The following is a 26,964-nucleotide window of genomic DNA, read 5'->3' as shown; positions in this document are numbered from 1 at the left end:
GAGTGGTAAAAAGTAGATGTGGCATATAAACATTTTACGTGACATGCAGTGTGCTAATTTTGTACGATTTCTATTTTATTAAATAGCACCACGTGTGTCATTAAGGTACTGTGGCATAATCATATACAAGAACAAAAGGGACTCAATTTTTTCAAAATGTAATGAATTGTTTTTTCTAAAAATATTCTAGATTTCCAATGTTACACATAGTTTGCAGTCACAATTTTTTTTTTTAATTATTAATTTAACCCCCATTCTGCTCATCCATACCAAACACATAAGAAGCCATAAAACCAGCAGTTGCTTCTTCATAGTTAGTGAAAGGAACCTATAAGGAGTCAAATGAAAATGGCAGAGGTCCATTGCAGTCCTCAGCAGTTATTGCTAGTGATAAGCGAATCTGTCACGTTTTGGCAAAAAATTAGCATAAGTACTGGAAAGTTTGCGAAACGTCGTGCAACCATTTGTCACACGTGACTTCATTTTGACCGGACCATGCCCAATTTGATGTGACTGCACCTATTTTGACACGCGCCAAATTTTTCCTCGCCAAAATTTCACAGTAGTCTCACAAAACAATTTTCCAATGGAAAAATGTGTAAATTCACTGTGAATCCATGCCTGGTGAAAAAATTCGCTCATCACTATTTAATACTACATGACAGAGAGAGAAAAGATATCAACCTACTGAATGAAAGGCAGGGAAAATATTAACTAAGCACTTTACTAATTGATACATGTATCTTTGTTCCAAAACTGATAGTTTAGTATGAGTTTTGTTTTTTCATCAACTTGAAAACATGGCAAAAGATGCTTCGTGCAACCTATGACAGAAGTTTATGATAAATTAAAATGTAATTAGGTAAATTAGTAGTGCGCAGTTCATGGAAGCCGTTAGGTAATGCTGCTGACAAGGACTGGACAGACATCAGTAAGCAACATTATGTTGATAAATAATACTCCTCTTGATGATAGATTTCCTTGCTTTGCATCTAAAACTATTAATTCGGGGCAAAAGCACATTGCTAATATAGTTTTGGAAATGATCACTAATAGGTAAAGAAAAACAACTTTGGAATTGAACAATAACCACTCACCAGCTGTAGTTTGTAAAGTCTGTGGTGCTAGTTACCCGACTTCCAGGGTCTGGGCTGTTCTTTGATCTATGCTAGATCAAAGAGCCCCATTAGGCTAAGGGTTAATAAACCAGGTTTTCTTCTTCGCTGCAGCCCAATCAGTGTGTCCTCTTGTAGATTTAATTATCTTTGAAGTACCGAATTCAATAACTTGTCAGTAGGCCCACCACCCCTTTTAAGCATATTAAATCTATAGACAGACCTTGAAAACTTGCACTTCTGGCTTACATTATCCACTAAAATTGTCAGTCTGCAAGTTATCAGTACATAGTTTTTAGACTTAATTCGCTGGCTGTCCATTGAATACAGAACAAAAGACAACTGATTCTGATCTTTGGTAGGCTTGTTCTTGTAGAGTTGGATGCTTTGCCATAGCAGCAATGCATTTATCATGCAGTGATACATTCTGCTGATCTTGTTGTTTAGAAGAGCATTCTAAGAATAATAAGTTTTAGTGAAGATGTCCTTATTTGCTCCTTCTTCTGAATGCAAATTATACACAGAGATATCTACAAAGAAATGCTCTGTATTTTTTCTCCTATTATTTCTTTCGGAAATAGCTATGGTTTGCCTTTTACAGAGTGTTAATGATCGGGCCTGTAATGTGGATACAAATGCACCTATGTAAGGCAAGCATTGTATATTTTTTCATGATTATATATTTGTCCATGAGTGCTAAAGCACCTTTCACATCCTGGAATGTAATATGACCATGGTCCAAACAGGCTTGACACACCAGTGTAGATATTACAGACATGAGACATTAAGACATTTTCCTCTGTTGTAAAAATAACTTGCACAGTAGATTATCTGCTGCAGCCATGTTGTTGTTAAGATTACATAGGCCACACATTGTGCTCCAGTTGATATCCCATGCTTCTGCTAGGCTAGGTCCTAGTCCTAAGGGGAATAAATGGACTAGAAACACTTCTTTTAAAAGTACAGTGATTCCTCTGTAATGCTTTATTAAATCACAAGAGCATATAGTCCAGGACCTTAGACTTGTAATCCACCACTATAACATAATTGCTGGCAGAGTGTAGGTCAATATTGTATATTGCCTTGGATTTTTTGGTGAATCTGGCAGCTTAAGTCACTGAAAATCATCACACACTTAGATCCTTTTCTTAGTGTTGGCTGGGCCTAGAACCAAACACTTTGTTGACTTCCATATTTATTTAAAAAAATTAAAAGGTAGGGGGATGCTAAAGCTATATGTCTAATGTAACTGAAGGTCCAAATAACACAACATGGAAGCAGCCACACCATGCCAAAATACAGTTTTTCCCCCATAGATTGAATGGGTATGACTGCAATCTGACTAGTAGCAGGTGATTTGGCCTACCCACAATGGGATCAGTGGGCAACACATGCCATAGCTTTTAGATCTGTTGTGAATTATTCATTTTTATCTTCTTTACAACAGTAAGTTAGTATTAGTAACTATGCAGTACAATAATATACATGTTTACATTTGTGTTTGCAAACTTTCTTTCGTTAGAATACGGAAGTATTTAGTGGAAATGCTGACAACTTGTTTTTATCAAGCTTTTTTCCCTCCTATTACGGTATTTGGGATTCATTAGCGGATGGTTGTAACTATATTGGTCCGTCGGATCTGATGAAGCTATCATGCCTGCAAGCCTGTGTGCCAGAATGCCTTGTTGGGGGACGTGTTTGTTGATTACAAGTTATCTCAGCCTACACAGTAAACTCTAAATGGTTCATGTGAAGATTAGCAGCTCACGTCTGACATGATGACTTTCAGGCCGGTTGCTCTATTATTAGGTAGCGTTTCTTGTAAACAAATCTAAATCACTCGAGACATATTTTATTATTGTAGCAATTTAGTTGTGCAGCAGCACAGGTCAGAGGTTATTAATTCTCTGATACAGAGGGGTTTTTTTTAACCCTTTGAGTGCCAAAGAATGTTGTATCTTCTATTTGGTTGTATTAAAACTGCTACATTTAATAAAGCTTTCCGTTTGGAGTAGGAAAACATGGTTACCCATTTTGGATTTAGCTGAATGTGTACTTGAAAATATATGGTTTTCTAGGGTAAAACAATTATTGTGGCTTTTATCCCCACATACAATTCAATAAATATGTTGATTTTTCAGTAGGCGAAATTGCCTCCAACTGTTAGGTGAATCTGGGAGCCATATTTAGAATGTTTTATTTTGGAGCTTAATGAAGTGGCAGATATGAGAGCCTTGAGGTGATTCAGGATTCAGAATTTTCCTACTAACCAGCCTCCCAGACTCCCACCTCTCTCCCCTGCAATCAATTTTAAACTCTGCTGCCAGGATCCTCCTCTCTCCTAAGAGGGATCCTGCTCAGCCTCAATTAAGCTCACTAGCATGGCTGCCTGTCAAGCAAAGGATAGCTTACAAAATCCTTCTGCTGACATTCAAAGCCCTTCACTCCTCTGCTCCTCACTACATTTCTTCACTGGTCTCCCTACATGTTCCTGGTCGTCTCCTCTGCTCCTCTCAGAGCCTCCGTCTCTTTACACCATCCACACCCACTGCGCTCTCTCGTCTTAAACCTCTCTATCTCGCTGCTCCTTACCTCTGGAACTCTATCCCTGAATCCCTCCGTAGGGAACACTCACCCACTCTCTTTAAGAAAAAACTCAGCTGTTACCTTCTGGAGCACTAAAACATTATTTTGCCCAGTCCTGCGCTTAAGGGCAAATGCCCATACCTGATGCACTCTTACCTTCCAGTTTGTGCCTGTATGTTACCCAACCACTCAGATTGTAAGCTCTACGGGGCAGGGACCTCCTTCCTACTGTGTCTCATACCACATGGCACTTATATTTATATATATATATATATATATATACATATATGTATTTATTGTATTTATTTATTATATCACTCGTCCTCCCTGTGTGTAATTTTGTATTCTGTAAGACTGTACAGCGCTGCGTACCCTTGTGGCGCTTTATAAATAAAGTTATACATACATACATACATAACTTTAGAAAAATTTAGATGTTTGGTAGTTTGGAGAAAATATGTCTTACATATTTTGGGCAGAAAAATATATTATATCCTGGGTAAATATATATTGTTTTTTTGGCTTTGGAATTTCAAATATAGCAATTTATGTGGTGGTGAAAAATTTGAAGGGAATTTCTGGGAAGTTTTGATCTCTAGACATCAGAAATCTCCAAAAATCTATACTTATCTGAAAAAACAACGTACAGTTTTTCTAGATAAACTAAACAAAATGTCAAAAAAGCTCGAAACAATTTGTTGTCACGTAATGTTCCCATTTCAGGCTGTCTATTGTGTTAGCTTTTCTTTTGTTCATATGCAGAAAAAAACAGATTTGTTTTTGGAATGACACTCTGATTTTAATTGTGCAAACGAGTGGTTGCTAGTTAAAATCAGTTCAGTATGTAATCAGAGACTCCGATGGTTTCCCAAATGCGCTGTAGCTGTATCAAGTTTATAAGCTGTTTTCTGTTGTGCTGCTGTTGATATTCCAGTTTTGGCAGTGGCAGACTCTACTCTTTCAAGTGCCAGAGGTATGTGACATGCATTCCTTACAAATGTGTTAAGCACTACTTATGCACATCAGTCATAGCAAGAAAATGTCTCTGGCTTTTATTTCACGTTGGGCAATCCAAGCACAAAACCTTAGTGTACACATGGTTTCTGACTTTGTTATCAACTCAGTAACTGGATATGCGTTAGTTCTTTGTATGGAATTATGTTTAAAGGGATTCTGTCTTTTTTTTTTCTTTTTCTTTAAGATATGGAGTTAGGCAGTGCTGAGGCAAGGCTGCAAGCATGACTGTGAATTATGTAGTCCTCTTACTGTTGGATGATAGGGGTCTGACAGTTTCCTTAATAGCACCCCTGGGAACTCCACAACCCCTAAGTTAATTGCTGCCAGTGCTTTACACCCAGCCGGATAAGTGGATTTTTTTTTGTTTTTTTTAAAGGGCATGAATGCCCATATCCTTGCATGTCTGTTTTCTATAGAGTGCTTGTGGGCACTAAATCCAGTATGTTTGCTAGTACTGTGTGTATTCACTGCATAGGTGTGCTATAATATTCAGTACTACTATGCAAGTAAATATTTTACCATTTACCAAAGGTTTCAGTAAAGCATGGCAGAAGCTCCTGTACCAAGCAAAGCCTTGAGCTAATTTGAAAGTGCTGTTATAAGTATAGGCACAACCGAGAGCTTGTATTGACACATTAAAGGTACTTGCACCTAAACACCTTCCTTGTACTTGCACATAGTTGTGCCAATGCACCTGCCCAGCCTGGCTCATCTAAAGGCACCACAACAACTTGGTGCCATGACCATTTTATTGTTTACTCATCTTACCCAATGCAAGTCAGTAGACTCATTAATAACGTAAGTCAAGGAATGTTCTGCTCCTGTAATGCGCTTCTGACGTAATTGTAATTGCTTTAAAGCAACATGTAATATGTTTCCTTCATCTAATTTTTCTTTGCTAGTGCTAGTTAAGCAAAAGGCACTCTCTAAATTCATTTTTCACTGTCATGTACTTGTGTGCTATCCAACTGAATCAATGCAAAAAAATTGCCCATTACACTTTATTCTAAGCAAGACTCCTCATGTGCCATTGTTAAATGCAAATATTTAGCTGGAAGCAATATGCAGAGGCTTTCATGCTTGGGCATTTTGGTTCTTTCGGCTGCTAGCTATGTTTTGTTCAGTTTCTTTTTTTTTCCCATTTTTGTTCTGTATTCTACAAGATGAAATGCTCTTTGGATTTCTAAGGAAAACAGAAATGAAAAGAACAGGAGTAGTATGCTTTTTTTCATGCTGCCCTACTGTTTGTATTTGGCTAAATATACTTTATTAATAACATTAAATTGCTCATTTTAAATATGCTTTGCAAAATAAATTAAATATGTAGTGCTTAGGATTGTAAACACATCAGTATTTTTGTAATCTACTTTTTGATGGATTAAATTCAGTTATTCGTGGCATTGAAATATAAATCTAGATTGTGACTGCACCTGGGAAAAAGTGTGGGTGTTGGTCAGTGTTTGATTGTGATAAAATTTACCAATCTCTCCAATTGTAAGAGCTTTACTATGAATTATTCAGAGGTTCCAGTCAAAGTCAACCCCTTTTGGAAAATATAGATTGCAGTTTTTGCTCTACACACTCAGATTATACCCTTGTGATACACAGAAAAAGAGCCATATACATGGGTTATAGAGTCTATATTAAATGACCATAATAGGTGAATAATATATTTATCTATACAGAAGAATGATCTATTAACTAAAACCTGCAACAGGGTGTTCCATAGAAAGATGCCTAGTTTTGCCTTAAGAAGGCAGATATATATAACTGAAGGTAGAAACATTCATTGTAAGTGTAAAGATTATATTTGGTCCCTGTGGTTTTAATACACCAAAGTATTATGAGAGAAAGAAAATCCTACTTGTTTGGTCTGACCAGTAGGGAGAGGCTGACCTGCGCACTCCCTAACTTGTGCATCTGAATGGGTGGGACACATCAACGTGCCTTCCCTTGCCGCCCACTTATAAATATAGCCCTTCCAAACGCAGGGCTGTAAATAGGGTGATGGCGAACAGGATACTTTTTATTTTCCATGCTAAATATTCTGCAGCATGGGTGACAACATGACAAAAAATTCCTTTGATTAAAGTCAGTCTGATTATCCATCAGTAAAATATTTGAATCACAGTAGGCAATTCAGAGTGACTTTACTAGAGGAGATTTAGCACAGGCAACAGAACGTCCCATCTGCCATTACCATAATAAATGAATATGATGGCACAAGTGAAGACAGAATGGCAGCTGCAAATTGCTGAAATGGAATTGACTTCAGAGGGCAAATAACAGATATTCTGAGCATTTTTGAGAAACCTAAACTCAGTGGTTCGCTGGGGGTGTTCCTTGTCCTTTATAAGATATTTGTTATATCAGTGCATGTGTACTTATCCCCTGGCCACTAAATTTGGAGCATCTATTCTGCACAGGCACTACATCTAAGCTTCTTTAGCTTAGATTTACGGAAATGACGCACCGCAACCTTATAGAGTTCATTTCAGTATGCCTTTTGTTATTGGGGTTTCCTTGTCTTTTAAGCCTTGAATGGAATAAGCAATGTGTGATAAAAATAAAATGTAGCTTATAATATATGTATATTTGTGCTAGCACTGCTTTACTCCATGCCTTTCTTTTTCAACAGTGGGGTATGTGCAAATAGTGCATGATCAAAATGGATCTTGATTTTTCCTTCTAACATTTCTAACATAATTGTGCAGTTTCTCAAGCTGTTTTATTTTAGCTGCTGGGCTTGGCTGTGGCTAATTGTACTAATGTCATGACTTGTATTTATTTATTTTATATATTAACCCAGTTCAAGCAACTCTATGGAGTTTCTGAAAGCTTTAGCACTAGTGTGTTATTCTGCAATGTATTTTGCTACATGCTGTGTTTTGTAAGAAAGAAGCTGGTATATAACAGAACAAAGATAGGTGGAATACTATCAATATGAAATGAAAAACATTTGTAATTTCAATTTCCCTGTTATATACACCTAACAGAATTCATACCAGTGTTTAAGCACTGTACTGCTACAGGGCCCATGTTAAATTACAGCAGATAATTAGATGCAGTTGTCAGTTGCTGACTGGTGTGCAAAGGGGTACTGGATGTCTAGTATTTGGATAGAAATAAGAACATTTGCTGTCTGCACTATTGTGCTCTATCAGAATGGAGTGAACACTTTTTTTTATTTCTTTGATGACCAGAGTGAGAAATGGCCGTGTTTTCCCCTTGTGTATAAAAATTAAAAGGTGTGCAAAATATGAAAGTACCGTACATAAAAAGTTTTTGATCTTTTTTTGTTGGTGTTGGCTTGGTCACCTTTTTAATTACTTGAAGATCAATCCTAAACCTGTTTTGCAAACCTGTTGGTCCTTTTTCAAAATTTTTTTAAAAAAAGTTTTCAATTAGCATTTCTTATGTTAACGGACTACTGCTGCACATATATTGCAGCCCCCTCATGAAGGAACTTGGGGGGGTCCGATAGATAATGTAAAAACATCAGGAAGTACTGTTATGGCAAAATGATAAAGCTCAAAGACAATGTTATGTTTAAAATCAGTTTAATTTTAGTTGTCTGTATCTCTTTAAGCTTTATATTTTGGTTTTCTAAAAATTTCTTACACATTTCAAACCCCTTCTCACATAAATAGGCACTAGAAAACATACCAGATGTCTATACAAAAATAGGTTATTTTTTATCATTTCCATAGGATTGTACCCGTATCACTGTGGCTCTGTAGCCCATTGTGTATTACTGCACATCACTGAAACCTCACAGGACACAGGATCATGCATGGAAACCCTCATGGAGCACTGAATAGAATTTTCTTGCACAATGCATTCTGTATTCATTTATACATACTGTTTATGTTTATGTATTCATAACTAGACTTCTGTTGTGGAAAATGTCAAAACCATTGCAGTGGTTGTAAACAATTTAATCTCAGGAAAATGGTTTATTTACATATCCCCACAGGCCATCAGCAGCTATATTTCCTATTTCTCACCAGAATACTTCTTGACTTGGTTAGATTAACAGCTTTTTGCTTATTTGATATTCTGCTTTACCTGAGTTTAGAAAGTATAGGGAAATTTATATCATGGGAACTGTTGTTTCATCTAATCGAAACAACAAAGGATCAAGCGCTGAAGATCTTTTCTGATTTTTTTTAAAAAAACCAGCAGAAATCTTTCATGAGCATCACTTCAGTGTAAAAGATCATTGGTTCTCAGTGAGGGTGGCACACTGGCCAGTATTTCTCTGAACCTGCACATGTGACTTAGTTCAGTCAGTGACTATAAGTAATCCTGAAAGCAAAAGAAACATTTTCTCATGTGATGCCAAATTTACAGATGTCATGCAATTGTAACCAGATTAAGAAAGAATCTAAATAACAAAAATTAAAGAAATTGCTATTTTGCATAATATTGGGATATCACAAAAATTTTATATGTGGATAAACAGTAAAAAGTAAAGTAAAGGTGGCCATACACAGGCAGTTTTAAAGGAGAAGGAAAGGCTAATAAAGAGTTAATCTCAAGCTGCAGGCATACCTTTAGTTGTCTCAATAGTGCCCTTAAGTCTCCACATATGTCACCTGTTCTGATGATCAGAAGCTGACAGGCAGAAAAAAAAGCTAAGCTGTGTAAAGAAAGTTACCATAATGCCTCCTGCACGGAGACCGAGACCAAGTGTACATGAGTAAGTTCTTAGCATTCTTGAGGGGGGGAGCAGGAGAGGGGAGAGAGCAAAGAGCTGCGTGTCTCTGGCACAGGAATTACAGACACAAATCTTATGACAGAGAAGTCAGTGCAGCATTTCTGTGAGTGCTTATGGCTATATTTACATAGACCTTTCTGATAAAGCTTACTTAGTTTTTACCTATCTTTCTCCTTTAAAAAGCTAAACCGAGGCTTTTAGACTGATTTGGTAGCTTATCTGCTCATGTATGGGGTCCCCCAACAAGCCTTCCTGAATGGTATCAGGCCCGGAAATCGGGCAGGTGTCAGTTGGGCAGTGTAAATATTCTCATCAAATTGGGGACCATTTCAGCTCATTGATACTGTCCTCTACCTTTGGCGGGCATGTTTAGAGAAGATCTGCTCGTAATGCGACCTTGCCAAAGGGGCGGATCTTACTGTGTATGGGCACCTTTAGAATGAATCGGGCTGCTGTTGTTTGATTGACTTGGATGGCCAGATATTGTTTTACATTTCAGGGTAGAGAAGCACATATCAGTAATGCAGAATCAAAAGCCAAGCAAAATAAATATAAGTCCAACTGCAGGTTGTCTTAGAATGTTACTGCCTATGGTACTGTAAAATGTATTTAAAGGGGAAGTGCCCATTTAGTACATCCCAGAGATTGTTAAAATGATATATATTAAATGGCTATCAAACAGAAATAGGAGTCAAATTGCTGTGACAGAAAACTTGTTACCCTGTAGTTGGAATATTACAGATGAAATCTTTTGAATTAAATTCCAATGAGCTGTATTTTTTTAAAAAAAATAACAAATAGGCATGCTGGTTTGTATGTGCATGAGTCAGTAATTATTGTTTTCTTTTTTAGCAATTAGCTGCAATGCAGGAAGAGTTAAACAATAAAAAGAGTGAGCTGGAGAAAGCCAAGGAAGAGCAAACACATGCACATGCGCTGGTCAGCGTTCTCAAAGAACAGGTGAGTTATAATGGCAAAACTCTGTGTTAGGCAGCATGCCATCCTTTCCTCCCATTCACAAATGTCACTATAAAGGGCAGCACCAGCACATATTTAACTGAGCAGATACTGAACATAATTATACTCCACCAAGATCAAGATGATCAGTTATACATCAGCCCTCCATCTGCAGTTAGTTAGTAGAGCTCCCAGTGTCTGGCTTAAAAGGAAAGTGGAATATCTTCATTCTATATGGTCTCTGCATAGTATAATATTGGGTGTTTATTAAGAGTCAGCATTATCAGTTAGGGATTACACCTAAATGATACATACCTTCGTAATTATGGATAGGTATTCTTTGTTATGTCTTAGATTACAATGTGCTGTACCATAGACAGATCTAAATGCCAGAAAACCCCCCTATCTGGAAAACCCCAGGTCCCAAGCATTCTGGATAACAGATCCCATACCTATATTGTTTGTTCTTTATCTAGCTGTGGAAAGTGACTTGTAACCATTTATTTAAGACATGGTACAGCATAATTTGTTCTATGCAAATGAAAAATATAAACTCCAGTGAAACTTAATAATTAAAATCAAACCTTTCTTTTAGACAAGTGCCAAAGCAAATGAGTTTGTCAAATGCTCTTGCATATTTACAGACAGTTTCATAATGATGATGTATGCTGCACATCATTCCAATAAATTAGGCACATTTTTTGAATGAGTTATGTATCACTCAAGGAGTCAGTCATCCGTGAGGGCACACAACCCACTGCAGAACTTTCTAAAATTATTCTCTTCTCACATATTTTCTGCACATTTATAGCTAGGCAGCATAAGCCTGCTGCTCTTGGTCTGAATAAGACTTCTGTGACCTCAAATATTTAGCAGTACAGCTGCCTTTATCAAATTTCCATAGGGATTTACCTAAAATTCCACCAAAAAAGAGCTTGTATAGTACAAGAACATCACTGGGATCTGCTGTTAACCTCTAGTTAGAGAGATAAATGCTTGTATATGTGTACCATTTGTAAGAAACATAATTGGCAAGTCTTGTGTTTCCAGACTTCCTTTCATTTCTGTTTAGGTTTCAAATCTCATGGCCTAAGAGGGTACCATTAAACTACCCATTACTTTATATAGATTAGATTAACCAGTCTAAATCCAACTTATCATACAATGTCTATTGCAATTTTAAAACCAGAATAGTTGAATAATAACCCATAGGCTGTCTATATATTGCTCTGAACCTTTATATATATATATATATATATATATATATATATATATATATATATGTATATATATATATATACACAGTATATATATATATATATATATATATACTGTGTATATATATATCTATATATATCTATATATATCTATATCGTGGCATAATATTACTTGCCCAGTCCTCCGTTGTGATTCTTTATGTGATCGAGTACAAGTAAAGGAGAATTGAAGTTAAAGGGTAGTTCATATTAAAATGAACAAAAATAAAAAAGTATTGGTGAACTTTGTGTAAAGTACTTACGAAAAAAGCTTTAACTCCTAGTTGTTGCTCTGTGCTGCAACCAAATACAACTGCAAAAATCCAAAAAGTAGGAAAAAAGCTTCAGCAGATTTACTGCAAACCATTTATTGTGGGTAGTGGTAACACACTACCCACAATAAATGGTTTGCAGTAAATCTGCTGAAGCTTTTTTCCTACTTTTTGGATTTTTGCATATTAAAATGAAGTATTAGTACTGGTATGGGACCTGTTATCCAAAATGCTTGGGACCTGGGGTTTTCCGGAAAGGGATCTTTCCATAATTTGGATCTCCATAGCTTAAGTGTATTAAAAATCTTTTTAATGGGACATTAATGGCTGTCCCATAATTCAGAGCTTTCTAGGTAACAGGTTTCCAGATTACAGTTCCCATATCCAGCGCTGTCATCCTAGACAAAGTCAGCGCCAGGGGAGTGTGTGCATGCCTCAAGGGGGTCTTCCTGTGACACACCGTGTGCGCAACGCATGGTGAAGTCATTGAATGTGCAGTGAATCAACTGGGAGAATTTAATAACTTACAGGAGACCGGAGAGGACATTTGATAGCTCTGCATAGTTGTATTATTTAGACAGTGGCATTCTAAAACAATATGGCATATGGTAGCTTGTGAAGTGCTTTACTTACATGTGAATGCAGATTTCATACAGTGTTAGCAAACCATTTGTTTCAGGAACTAACTCAAAATATAATTGTTGTTTACATAATTTGTTTGCCATTTCGGGGCATATTTATCAAAATGTGACACTACAGTTCCCACACAGGGCTGATTTTCTGCCTGCAGAAAACACAGGTCGGGAATCATCCCCTATGTGGGCACCAGCCTTGCCTGTACCCAGAAGCATTGTCTCAGCCCGGATGCAGGCAGACGCAAGGGATATAAGCTGCTGGGTGCAAGCTGGAGCTAGGTGGCTTGTGCCACTAGGCTTAAACTTGCAAATTCGTTGGCCACACCAGGCAAATGTTTAGGACTGCACATGAACACAGGTTGAATGAGTTGCCTCTTTCTGTGCAAGGATATCGGTATCACTGAAGCCTGCTATGTTGGGGTTACTTGATGACAGACAGAGCACCTGTTTAAGACTTTCATCTAGATGACTAATTAGAGCCTCTTTCTAAATGCTGAGAACTGCTTTATCATGTTACTGATTGGTATTCTGTCTTCCAGCATGCTATGACTGCTATCTAGCAGCTGATTTAATATATACTCTGTCAGCAGTACTTGATGTGACCTTATGAACTAGATACTACATGACTAGTGTGCTGATAAGTCTTAAAAATACCCTGCAAACCACAGATGCTTTGCTTAAATGCAAAGTTTTTAATCAATTTCTTTCTTGTCAGCTTCCCTCTGGAAATAGAATATTATTTTATACTGAGAATAGCGTATTCATGCAAAAGTCATTGGGGGTATACGGTGATCACTTGCTTCCGTTAAGATGGCCATACACAAATAGATACTTCCATTTGGCAAGTTTGACAGAGAAGCAGATCTTTTATTCGATTTGGCCATCTAATATTTGTCCAGATATCAGTCAATGTACATGTCAATAAGCTGCAAGCTCAGTGGAGATCTAGCAGCTTTGTAAGTTCTCAACCTTGTTAATTTTTCTAACCTAAAGTATTGTAGCTGCATGTCTGGCGCAGAATGTTATCCAGATAAGGAAGTGCAGGATAAAAATCTCTACCTATACTTAATATAGAAGGTCACTGCTCATTCCAAAAATAAGTAGTGCTTTTATTACTACTGGTATTTTATATTTTTGTAGCTGCAAAGTGTTAAAGCACTCAAATGAGTTTCAGCACACACTAGGTCAAAATACCTGTGCATAACCTAACTCCCATAACTGCTCCACTATGTTTTATCACTAAGGATGCACTGAGACCATTATTTTGGGATTCCACCCAACCCCGAATCCGTTGTGAAAGATTCAATCCGAATCCTATTTTGCATATGCAAATTAGGCCACAGAAGGGATAAAAAGAATCGCACAGTAACAATTTTCAAAATCCGTGTTTATACAGTATGATGAAGAGTGATGTGATTTTAAGGTTTCGGTTTGGCCAGGTACATGGATTCAGTCAAATAAAAATCCTGCTGAAAAAGGCAGAATCCTGGATTTGGAGCATCCCTATTTTTCACAGTTAAGCACATGGAACATGGTATAGCACATGTATTTGGCAAAAGTTTTTGCCAGAGACTATGAACCTCTAACTGGATTTGAATCCAGCAAAAATCAGGGCATCCTATATTTGGCATTAAACTGCCAGAATTATATATTTGTTCATTTTAATTGCAATAGAATTTATAGATAGGGGAGCTGTACAGGGAGTTGAAAGAACCTTAGCTGGTCACTGTAGGATTGCAGAAAGATGGAGAAACAATCTTGAATTAATCCAAAAAAACTATACAAGTGAATATAGCTGTGAAGTAGATCTTTGGTCTTGTCACATTTTGATAGACATGCCACATGGAGAGAACCAAACAATCCGAGGAACTGCAGTGAAACAAAGAAGAAGGAAGTAATATGCATGGCAACAAATTAGAGTAAAAGGAGAAAGTATAGTCCTGTGTCTCTTTTAAAAATTGTTTCCTGATTATTAGTGATTTTAATTACATTTTTCTAGGTGAGCTAGGGGATATGATGCTTTTACAGATCACTTGGCCACTTCACATAAAATTTGCTTTAATACAATATGAAAGAATATTTTTTTTAGATGACCTTGAAGAAAATATTTTTCGCATAGTGCCCTTCATGAAGTCATTATCAGATTTATCTCAGCTGTCTGTAATATTCTAAGGTGTGGTTTCTTTGAAGCTGTCAGCTGTCCTGAAAAAACATTGTTCATTTATCCTCTTGGTAGTAGATTGTAGTTTCTGCGAATGCTGTTTGCACTGGAATTCCACCCCACTCAGTAGACTAAAAGAAAACCTAGCATGAGGCTATATCATATTGTACATGGCCTTGAATTTATACAGCTACCTACTGTGAGTTTGTGCATTCCACAATTATTTTATCACTCACGTTTCATACTTTGTAGTTCAACAAAAAAGGGAAAACTATTGTGGCTATCTTAAAGTGTGAATCCTGCATAGGACATGCAGAACAACAAATAGCAGCATTCCCCATTTGGGAGTGGTGATGGGAGTGCTAGGATTTATGATCCCACAACATCTGGAGCACCAAAGGATGCCTATCCCATTATTAGTCTTTAGCAGAGATCCTTTTTAGCCTGATGTTTAGCTACAACTCTCATTTTCCCACAACAGCGCTAACTGACTTGTATTTTTTTATTTTTGCAGCTCAAAAGTGCCAAAGAAGTTACAGACGTCACCAACCAGGAATACCTTAGCAAAGTAGGTACCATGAAATAATGCTAGTCACATTCCGTTCCCTTCGGAGCACTGTTCTCTGTTACCGTAATAGGCCTTTCTCATTCCCGATTTCATTTTTGATGTAATAACCGTGGCAAAGTAATTGTTCCATTTGTAATACTTCTGCATCTTACATATTTATGTTTTGCTCTGACTGTTCTCAGTACACAAGGAAATATATCAGTCAGTGCATGGTGATTTGTTAGTTAAAAATATGAGCTCTGACTGCATGAAAACTAGGATAAAATGTGTCAAAAATATCTATTATTCTGAAAAACCAGCTAATATTACCCTTTTACTCTCCACATCATGTATATTAATTACACATTGGAAAACTCAGTTGCTTTAGAAAATGTACATTTTTGTACATTTGTATTTGTAATGCCTCATTATAGTTTTATTAAATTATTTATAAATACAGGCACCAAATCCAGGCCATAGAGACTACAGAAAAGACAGTAAATGGTTCCAAGTGCTTTATGTACATTAGAATGATGCATTCAGCATTACAGTCTGAAATCATGACTAATGTGCTAGAACATTATCCACCATATGTAATAAAAGGCACTAAATTTGCCCATAAGCTGTAACCAATAAGATGTTTGCCTTTAAACTGGTGACCAGTAAATGCTACCTGTTGATTGGTTGCTATGGGCCACCGCTCCTGGGCAAACTTGTTGTGTCTTTTATTACATAACCCCCTATAAATCATTAACACTGACAATATAAAAAAACCAGACTAGGGTGGTATAGTGAAAAATATAATAATGCTTTAATAATGTCATACAAATCACAGTACTCAATAGTGACATAAGAATTATACATTGTACATAACACCCAGTTATAATAGAATACAAGACTACCGAAAAGTGGATGCTTTTGAGCAAATGGGTATTGCCCCAGCGTTTCTGCACAAGCCTTTATTAAGGAGAATTTATAATGTTATGTGATTTTACCTCTCAGTTAGGTGTGATGAATGCCTGTTTGCCATATTTAGCAGGTATTCCCTTGCTTTGAGTGCCCTCCATTTATTGTATTTGCAATGTGCTAGAACATGCCTGATAGTGAAGTGCAGGTCAGGAAAAACTCAAGCTGCACCTGACCCTAACTTGCCATTGTAGGACCAGCCCCAACCTGTATCTGTGTCTTTCCGCTCTGTGCACTACTTCTGCATGCACCTTAGGTTCTAAGACAGAGAAACCTTGGGAGCAGAGGGAGAGTGTACTTCCCCAGTCTGACCCACACCCAACCACAACCCACAATGGTCGCCCAAATTTCACCCCTAACCCTTATGACCTGAGGGTAAACCCACAGTTCCTGGGGTAGTGGGTCAACCTGCACATCACTAGTGCCTGGCAAATACAGAACATTGCACTTGGGAGCACAACATGGTTTTAAAATCAGAGTTTCTCACAAAGCTACTTTTACAGTGATCAAAATCGTAATTTGCAGAGCCGTGCAGCTGTGGTGGCAGCCACCACTTTTGGCCATGTCTCTTCCATTCCCATCCCATGATTAGTGACCAAGAACACATGCCTGCTCATCAATAACTGAGATCAAGTTTGGGATTTGAAGAGACATGCCGAATCCTTACTGCACTTAAGGAAACACAACAAGGAATAGCTATGGAAGTATCAGTGAATTGGGTGGGGAGGGGGCATTTGCACTGGGACTAAAAAAATATTCAGGGATAGGGTTTCCTTGTTTCATTCAAAAGAAAATGTAATAGAGTTCATTCAGCCACCAGTGTGTTCCAAGAGGCTTGAGCATGCATTTGTACTTTGTTACAATAATACTTCAGTTCTCAGTAAGTACAGTCATTACACAGAGTCATAAGACATTTACCATGTTTTACTTAAAGATATCATTAGACTTGCACTTAGATTGTGTTGCAGAGGGATCACTATGCCAACTAGCTACATGTTTATGAGAGTGGCAGCCAAGACATAAGAATAACTTTAGATATAACTCCCTCTACTCAGAGTTGCTTTTTTCTTGAGGCTCAGGCACATAAATGCAAATGCCATGTGTCATTGAGCAAAGATATCACAACAGGTATTTATAGAGTGTGGTTTTAGCCCAGTATGACAGATGCTTAGGGATTCAATATGAATGTTACATTCTTTCATCGCCTGGGTTTGACTCTCGCTCACAGAAGCCTTGGGGCGCATTGCCAGTCAGTGTGTAGCTGTGGGACAACAAAAGATAACCATGCAGAACAGGCAATTTATTTTAGTTGCCAGAAGATTAAACCAGATGCAGTGGGAATGACTTTGTACTGTAGGCAGGCAAATCAAGTAATCATTGAGCAGAGAAGCAGGCCAACTGTTGGATTATTCTGTGGCTAATCCATTTCATTGATCTGCATCTAGAAAATGTCCTCAGAGCTACTTACAGCCACCTTTTAGTTTGTAGCTTAGGCCCATCTGGCTCTAGATGAGCATTGGTTATAAGGAATGTGCTATAAATGTATCTAAGAATACATTCTAGGACCCAAATTTTGCACATTTTAATATGTATGAAATAACAACAGCTCTTCATCAGTTCTTTGTAGCACCTTGTAAAATGTGTTGCAGTGTGGAAAAAATCATATGCACACGGTGTGTCTTTGATTATACTTCTGCAGTATAATCTAATGCCAGAATGACTCCCATGTTTTCAATAATCTCAATGTGGCAGTTTAGTTAACCTGATTATATAGATATATAAGTAAAACAAAATAAGAAACAGAAATTTTGTAATTGAAACCTGAACATATGAATCACTGTCTTGCTTTGTTTGCAGTGGCTTCCATAAAAGGGTCCAAAGTCGGTTCAAGGGGATAGGTTAATCTTTAAATAAAATTTTTGTATAGTGTAGACAGTGATTTTCTTTATTTAACAGCTTGCCAGATTGAAATTTTAGTAGCCATTTGGTTGTTAGGGTGCAATTTACCCTAGGAACCAGGCAGTGGTTTGAATGAGAGACTCTCAGATAATTGAGAGAGGCCTGAATAGAAACATAAGTGATAAAAAGGAAAAATAATATATACCTCTCAAATTAATAGTATATTGAATGTTAACTAAAAGGTGAATCTTTACGCTAACTTATAGTATAGTTTTTTATATTATTTGCTGCCTTCTTCTAGCTCCTTCTAGCTTTCAGAAGGTGGTAACTCACCCGGCAACAAAAAAAAAAGATTGCTCTGTGAGGCTACAAATGCATTGTTACTTTTTATTGCTTATATTTTTTATTAGGCCCTCTCCTATTTTTCTAGTGACTCATTCAAACCACTGACTGGTTGCTGAAATGCCCAGCTGGAGACTTAAAGTACATTAAAATACTAATGAAGACTAATTGCAAGTTGTTCTTGGAATATTACTGTTAACATCATACTGAATGTTTTTGCCTTTAGGCAAGTAACATCTCACCATCCTAAATTGTTACTTAGAATGACCCTATTGCCTATTATTTTGTCTTCTGTATAGTTTGGGTAGACACATAAAGCACTTTTGATAAAGGATTGATTGTTGTCTTATTAGGTAGAAGGTTTTACAAGGAACAGCTAAACTGTAAAGGTGGCCAAACATGTTCAGATTTTAGTCTTCTTACGACAGATGTTCAGATATCAATTGTATAATAATCTTAAACTAACATTCAGACTGAAATTGTAGGATAATTCTTATTATGGAACAATACTCTAGTACAGTGCTGTCCAACTGGCGGGCCGCGGGCCGCATGCAGCCCTCGACCCCCCTCTATCTGGCTGCTTTGATAGCTTACCTTTGTGTAACTTTAAATGGTATCAGTACTGAGATTAACTGGCCCCCTGCATGGTTCTCACCTCAGATTCAGGCTGTAATCCCTCTGTATTGTTTAAAAATGTAATCCCCTGTGTTGTTCACACCTTTTAATCTCTGCATTGTTCACCCCCTGCAGTGTTCACACCTCAGGCTCAGGCTATAATCACCCACATTGTTCACCTCTTCACATCTCAGACATTGTATGTACTGCCTGGACTATGCTGCCTAGGGTAGGCAGAGTATGGCACATAGGCAGGATAGGGCAGGGAGGGTATGGCACACACAGGCAGCATAGGGCAGGGAGGGTATGGCACCCACAGGCATCATAGGACAGGCAGAGTGCTGACTGTGTGCGCCATACTCTGCCTACCCTATGCTGCCTGTGGGAGTTGAACCTGGCAGGGGTTTGTTCTGGGAGTTTGTTAGCAGTTGGAAATAGCCATTAAATGGTCCCTAAGGTGTGTAATTATATGCTGGGGGTTGCTGTGCTATCCACAGGGGAGGAGGCATATGGATTTATGGGTGTGTCTTAATATGACAATTTAATTCTTTAACATATGAATGATGGTTGATATCCCTGCAGCGACCATTGTGATAAAATGGGTGTGGTTTGAAGTGGGTGTGGTTTAATATGGGGGAGTGGCCACAACTGGCTTCCATTAGCGGCCCTCCACCATGTATGCAAGAGAAATTCCGGCCCTCTGCACCGCAGAGGTTGGACAGCACTGCTCTAGTAGTAGAGCAATGGATGGGCAATGGGATTGTGAATGATTTAAATTAAAATACACTTTAAAATACACTTTCCCCTCTTTGTTACCTGTGGTCCCAAGCATAATAAGGGTATATAAATATGCAGAGTAATAGCAACAGTTATAACAGTAATAGCACAGACAGAACACTACTGTAGAACAGCTTACAACAGGAAATAGTTGCTTCTGGCATTTATCTTTAATTCTAGTGCCAGCATCTTTAGCACTTTACAGAGATTGTTCCTTGTTCATCAGTCACAACACATTAGAATCCATTTCATCAGGAGCCAATAAACCTGCCTGTAGGTCTATCTTTTTGTTCAAATTCAAGTTTATTGCAATTTCCATGGGAACACAAAGTCAAACATTTTAATACATTGCCATCTCAGACATACAAATTGTTATATATACAAGTTGTATCTCAGTTTCCAAGATATTGTATACATTGCTCTTATTAAAGGAGAAGGAAAGGCAAAGTCACTTGGGGGTGCCAAAATGTTAGGCCTACCTTTTACCCCGGGCTGGTGCCCCTCTTGGGAGAGAACAGCACCAGCCGGGGTAGCTGCAGCACTTCCTCCTTCCTGTTCGCTCGCGTACATGCGCAGTAGAGTGAAAAAGTCGAACTTTAACAGAAAAGTCGAAGGAGGAAGCGCATCGCTACAGGTACCCCGGGCTGGTGCTGTTTTCTCCTAACAGGGGCACCAGCCCGGGGTACAAGGTAAGCAATTAAAGTCACTTGGGGGTGCCTAACATTTTGGCACCCCCAAGCAACTTAGCCTTTCCTTGTCCTTTAAGCAAAAAGGTATATAAGAAAAGTTGAAACATAAACTTGTTAGTCATTTTAACAGATTTCAAAGATTCTCCGTTCCATGTTTTCGTATCAATTTTGCCACCAACAGTGTTCCTGTCTTATGTAATACCCCGTTGCTGCACATTTTTTTATATTTGTTATTGATGTAGTATGTTATTTCTTCCATCAAGTCTACGTCGTTCACAGTTTTGTGCCATTCAGCCTTGGTTGGGGCTTTTGTGCTTCTCCAGTGTATCAAAGATTTAGCTGCCATTAACATTTGAGTTAAAATATTAGTTTTTAACTGATCAAATGTTTCAATTTGGTGGTATAGTAGGATTGTTAAGGGATTTTTAGGCAGTTTTCTGCTAACACTGCTGACCAATATTCATTTAGCACAGGGCACAGAAGCCAGAAGTGTGAAAGAGTAGGTCTACTTTTTTTTTTTTTTTTATATATATAGAGGTTTTACTCTAACCGGAGTCCTATATGATCTGGGAAATAATTTGTATGCATATTCCTGGTATTTATTACTGAACATTTAAGGATATTTTCCCAGTTGTGTTCAGATATAGTTGTTCCTAGTTCTGTTTTCCAATAAGAAGTGAAAGAGGGATTTGCTATGTATTTGTAAGCTAGTATCATTTTATACAGGAGGGATACAATATGGGGGAGTCTAGACTGGGCTGCACACTAGGGTGGCTACCTCACTCCTTTTATAGTGGTCACATATTGAATATTCATCCTGCATGGCTAGTTAGCAATTAATTTTGATGCATGCTGCATGGCTGCACATAAATCAGTTCAGTCTGCAGCATGCATCAAGATTATTCGCTATTTAGCCATGCAGAATGTGGATTCAATATGTGGTCGTAATATAAGGGGTGAGGTGGCAGCCCTACTGCACACATACTTTCAAAGCCAAAGAGGTTGTGGAGGATCATATTTGTAGGTCTGTTTTTATATAGCACTACTTGTATATTCAGTAGTGTATATTTTAACAATATCTTAATAGAACAGGGAACTAATATTGAATAAAAATTAAATATTTTGTTACAAATGTGTAACATTAGACATTGGCCCCTCCCTGTATAGCTGACAATCTGCCCTAACTATAAAGGTCATGGAACTCTGAGACGACTTGCAGTTATCTGTTTACAGATAAAGGTATGGGATCATTATTCAGAAAGTCCTAAATTAAGAGAATGCCCATTGTAATGTAATCATTTAAAAAATTTTAAATATTTTTTTAAATAAAACAGTACCTTGTACTTGATCCCAACTAAGATATAATTAATCCTTATTGCAGGCAAAACAATCGTATTGAGTTTATTTCATGTTGAAATTATTTTTTTAAAATGAGATTTAAGCCATGGCAATGTAAATTACAGAAAAATGAAAGGTACCATCACTTACCTAAAGCCCAGGCCAATGCCCCTGTCATCAGAAAATTGCACCAGCTCAGGGTACCTGCTCACAAGCCATCCTCTTCCTCCTGCCTTGGTTCTTCGCGATTCCAGGGCTGATGCATGCGCAGTACAGTGATAAATCCGGCTTTTTTGTTGAGGTTTGGCTTCTTATTCTACTGCACATGTGCAAGCGGCGCAAAGACAGAAAGAAGAGGATCTCTCGCTCACAGGTACCCTGGGCCAGAGCAGGTTTCTGCTAACAGAAGCACCAACCCAAGGTATCAGGTAAGTAATTACAATCACTGGGGGTACCTAACATTTTTGATCATACCTTTCCTTCTCCTTTATATGTTAGACATACAAAATATTTTTCTTGTGACTTAAAGCATTTGCTCGTAATGTTATATAATATTATGTTGTAGCAGTATCCTTGGCTACTGTTGCTATGCCTTAATAACTTCTCACACTAAAGCTTTATTCTGCACATAAATTTCCCCTGTGTTCATGGCTCTAGTGCTTCTGTTTAATTAAAGAAGGAAGATTTTCAGTGTACGCTACCTGCTCTTTACAAGATTGCCAAAAGCAATGGATTGAATAACATTAAAGGGATATAGCAAGTGTTACATTGAATGCACACTGTATTTTTAAATTTTGTTTTGCTATGAGAGCAGTGTTTAGACTGAGTGGACAAACAGTAAATGTTACAGTCAATATATGACTCGCCTTCTGTGCTCCATAAAATATTGTTAAAAAATTAAACAAACATTGTATTGTTATTGCATGAGCTACAGACTGGAATATATAGCCATGATGTAACCATGTTTACTTTGCAGGAAACCAGCACTGTCAGCGTTGCTGTGTACAACCATGATAAAGAAAAAGATGCTGAAAAACAAAGACAATCTCTCAAATCAGAAAAAGAAGCCCTGTTAATAGGTAACTAATCTCAAATGCAGAATTACTATATAATACAGAATTACTGTGAAACTATGGTTTAGATTATAGAGAAGCATGTTATAAAAGCAGAAGGAAGAACAGGAGAATATTGCTCATATTTTATACACTGTGGGATACTGGAGCTTATTTACTGATACTGGGCAAAGTTTGCCAATGCAAAAACCCAGAGTTAGCAAAAAGCCAGCTATTTTTTCACATTATTTGCATATTTGCTTCATTTTCTGTAACACGGTATAGGACTATAAATGCCCAAAATAATAATTTTATAATATAGAGAAATGCAACAGAGAATGTGACTGTATAATAAAATATTATTTAATATAATAAACTGGCTTCTCTAGTGCACCAGTAGCATGTATAAAGATTCCTGACAGGTCAAAATAAAACATTTTGAAGAACAGCACTAGACGTGAGCACACTTACAAAGGCAAAATTGTCCCTAACAGTAATATAATATGTCTTTCCATTCCAAACTGCAAAACTTTTCTTAAATTTGAAGTCTGCACTTAACAGCTCCTGTCTCCCACATGTCCTTGGGAGTTACAAACATAAAACTTGGTGTTATGAACAATTTGATGCCAAACTGCATTGCTTTACCAAAGAATGTGGCATGCAGAAACACCACAATAAATATATTGCATATGGAATATTTACAGGCAAGAATGAAATAAACAGTAAAATAAAATGTAAGAAAAATATAAAAAATTACTGCACAGTGAGATCGGTAGTTAAAATGCCAGTTCCACTACAATTGCTGTGCAATTAATGTTCTGCAGGCGCATTCAAACAACAAAACAAAGCTAAAAATGTAATAAAATCATCTAAATAAAACAAAAAATAATCACACAGTGTGACTATTGCTCACAGACTGTAGTGATTAAAATTATTAAAACAAATATGTGATTGATGATTAAGGGTTACAGCATTGAGGCAATCCAGTTTTTGTAAATAAACCATGAATGTTTCATAAATGGTACTGGTATTTTATAGCAAGTGCAGCTGAATCTGCCAGGTTGCCTCTCATTGGACCAGAGGGGAGCAGTTTGCCGTAGGCCAAAATTATTTGCAGCACTGTACTTAGTGGCAAATCTGCTGCCACTCACTGCTCTAAGTAGGGGTAGTTAAACCGCTTGGAGTGTGTACAGAATAGCCCTAAAGTGTCCAATGTAGGTGTGTGTTTTATTTACTGATGTTTTTCTCTTGGTCTTAAAGTTTTACAAAAGTAACTTGTGTATGAACAAGTAAAAATCAGTGTGTTAGGTTGGAAAACCTAAAAAAAACCTGTGAAATTTTGAATTGATTGTGTAGATATAGTTAAAATTAATATTTCGATCAGTTTCTAATGGGAAGCCTGATTTCTGATTTTTTTCCTATAAAAAGAAGCAAAATAAAACTGCAATCAGTTTGACTTATTATGGAAATTACAGATATTTTTGGAACATGTTAAAAGTCATGAATTAGAGAAAGATCAGTCCTACAAAAGGTTTATTAAAAATTACGCTCTATAGAGTGGACTTAGGGCTAAACCTTGGAAGCTGCTGGCCCTGGCACTGCTTGTGTTGCTGCAGGTTCCATTGTTCCTAAGTGGGAACGCTCAAAAGGGCGTTTTGATTGCTGCTATTTTCCACCTGATTACAAGTAGTAGAAATTGTAAGGCATTACAAAACTCACAGACCGGGCAAGGAGGGCATTAATCAGAGAGGCAGCACAGTGACCAAATGTAACCCTGAAGGAGTTGCAGAGTTCCACAGCAGAGACTGGAGTATCTGTCCATAGGACCACAATAAGCCGTACACTCCATAGAGCTGGGCTTTATGGAAGAGTGGCCAGAAAAAAGCCATTACTTAACGTTAAAAATAAGAAGGCACGTTTTGAGTTTGCCAAAATGCATGTGGGCGACCTCCCAAATTTATGGAAGAAGGTGCTCTTGTCAGATGAGACTAAAATTGAACTTTTCGGCCACCAAGGAAAATGCTATGTCTGGCACAAACCCAACACATCCCATCACCCCAAGAACACCATCGCCACAGTGAAACATGGTGGTGGCAGCAGGGACTGGGAAACTTTGGTCAACTGGTCCGAGTCGAGGGAAAGATGGATGGTGCTAAATACAGGGATATTCTTAAACAAAAACGTCAGTCTGCCTGTGATTTGAGACTGGGACGGAGGTTTACCTTCCAGCAGGACAATGATATGATGCATTCTGCTAAAGCATCACTTGAGTGGTTTAAGGGCAAATATTTTAATGTGTTAGAATGGCTTAGTCAAAGTCCAGACCTCAATCCATTGCTGTTCACAAGCGAAAACCATCCAACATGAATGAGCTGGAGCAGTTTTGCCCTGAGGAATGGGAAAAAACCCCAGTGGCAAGATGTGGCAAGCTCATAGAGACTTATCCAAAGCAACTCGGCAGCTGTAATTGCCGCAAAAGGTGGCTCTACAAAGTACTGACTTTAGGGGGGGGTTTGTCCTATTTGTTGTTTGCTTCAAAAAAAAATACATCTTCAAAGTTGTGGGCATGTTCTGTAAATGAAATGGTGCAAACTCTCAAAACAATCCATTTTAATTCCAGTTGTGAGGCATGAAAAATGCAAAGGGGTGAATACTTTAGCACAGCACTGTATCTGGGCCCATTAGGCAAGTGCCTGCTTTTTCATGTTATGAATACGAAGGCTTATCAAGTGTTTTCGTGCCTCAGTGAGTTGTATCCAAACAAGCAAAAAGATGTTGGAAAGACTTACTTGCTGCTGAGAAAAATGTTTTCAAGTTCAGTTTTGTTGAGGCTAACCTTCCTCTCTAATCATCCAGCTGCTTTATTTCAATGGAAGAGTAAGCAACTACATCAGGGACTACTGTGCTGCTTGCATTGGCACTTAGCTATAATGGGAATTAAATAGTTTTTATGACTATGAACAGTGTAATTATTGGGAAACTTTGAGTCAATGTGTTTCATGACACATCTATATAAAATATTTTCTCTGGGGAACATCTACTCTAAGGAGAAATGGTAATTGCCTTATTCCAGTCACTGCAATTTTGTATTGACAAATCAAGCATAAAATTGATGGTTAATAAGCTTTTTGCAGCCGGAACTGAAAAACACCATTTCCCCACACTGTTTTATCACAGGCACAGAGTTACAAATGGCTGCAGTTCTCTGAATTATGAGATTTAGAAAAATAAATCTAAAATGCTTTATTCTAAATTTGTCTACTGCCCCATAATCAGATATTAACCAATGGAATTCTAGCTCATTGCTGGAAAGGCATTTGTCACCATATAGTGACAAATACTAAATGTGCTGCAGTGTATTAGAGAGTTCTAATTATGTTTCATTGTAAATATTCTGCTATTCTCCTGCAGGTATCATATCTACATTTCTCAATGTCCATCCGTTTGGAGCCAATACAGAATACTTATGGTCTTATCTGCAACAGCTGGACTCAACGGTAAAAGCCATTTCCTTTTTCAACAACCTATATTACTGTTCTTAGAAAATGGATTTCACATTCTGCCTTAAGCTGGCAATTCACGCAACCTCATTTTGTACGATATTCGGTGCGTGTACGGCGACGCGACCGATATCGCAGAAGGCTGCAGATATTGGTCGACTCGCTGATCGGGCGGGTTAAAAGATTTTGATTGGGCGCCATTGAAGGCACCCGAGCAAAATCTATGTTCAGGGCTGAATCGGCAGAAGGAGGTAGAAATCCCATTGTTTCTACCTCCATATCTTACGATTCAGCCCTGAACATAGATTTTGCTCGGGTGCCTTCAATGGCGCCCAATCAAAATCTTTTAACCCGCCCGATCAGCGAGTCGACCAATATCTGCAGCCTTCTGCGATATCGGTCGCCTCGCCGAGTCGCCGTACACGCACCGAATATCGTACATCAGTGGAGGGTTAGAGCGATGGTCGCACGAAAGATCGAAAATCACCACGTGTGGCCAGCTTGGAGGTTGGCACTGTAA

The 26,964-nt window shown here is 37.8% G+C and overlaps 1 protein-coding gene across 6 annotated transcripts in view; it reads left to right on the top strand.

The window, feature by feature from the left end:
* The window catches only part of enox1 (ecto-NOX disulfide-thiol exchanger 1), a 163,964-nt gene that overhangs the window by 132,904 nt on the left and 4,096 nt on the right, over nucleotides 1-26,964 (top strand). For all 6 annotated transcript variants that reach the window (XM_031897130.1, XM_031897127.1, XM_031897126.1 and 3 more), the window contains 4 exons: nucleotides 10,291-10,398; nucleotides 15,234-15,287; nucleotides 22,869-22,971; nucleotides 26,356-26,441. In XM_031897130.1, coding sequence (XP_031752990.1) covers nucleotides 10,291-10,398; nucleotides 15,234-15,287; nucleotides 22,869-22,971; nucleotides 26,356-26,441 — 351 coding nt within the window. The remainder of the gene's footprint in view (nucleotides 1-10,290; nucleotides 10,399-15,233; nucleotides 15,288-22,868; nucleotides 22,972-26,355; nucleotides 26,442-26,964) is intronic.

This window comes from Xenopus tropicalis, chromosome 2, assembly GCF_000004195.4.
Source record: "Xenopus tropicalis strain Nigerian chromosome 2, UCB_Xtro_10.0, whole genome shotgun sequence".
NCBI lineage: Eukaryota > Metazoa > Chordata > Amphibia > Anura > Pipidae > Xenopus > Xenopus tropicalis.
Note: the sequence above shows the minus strand (reverse complement) of the source record. Positions and strands in the feature narration are given on the sequence as shown.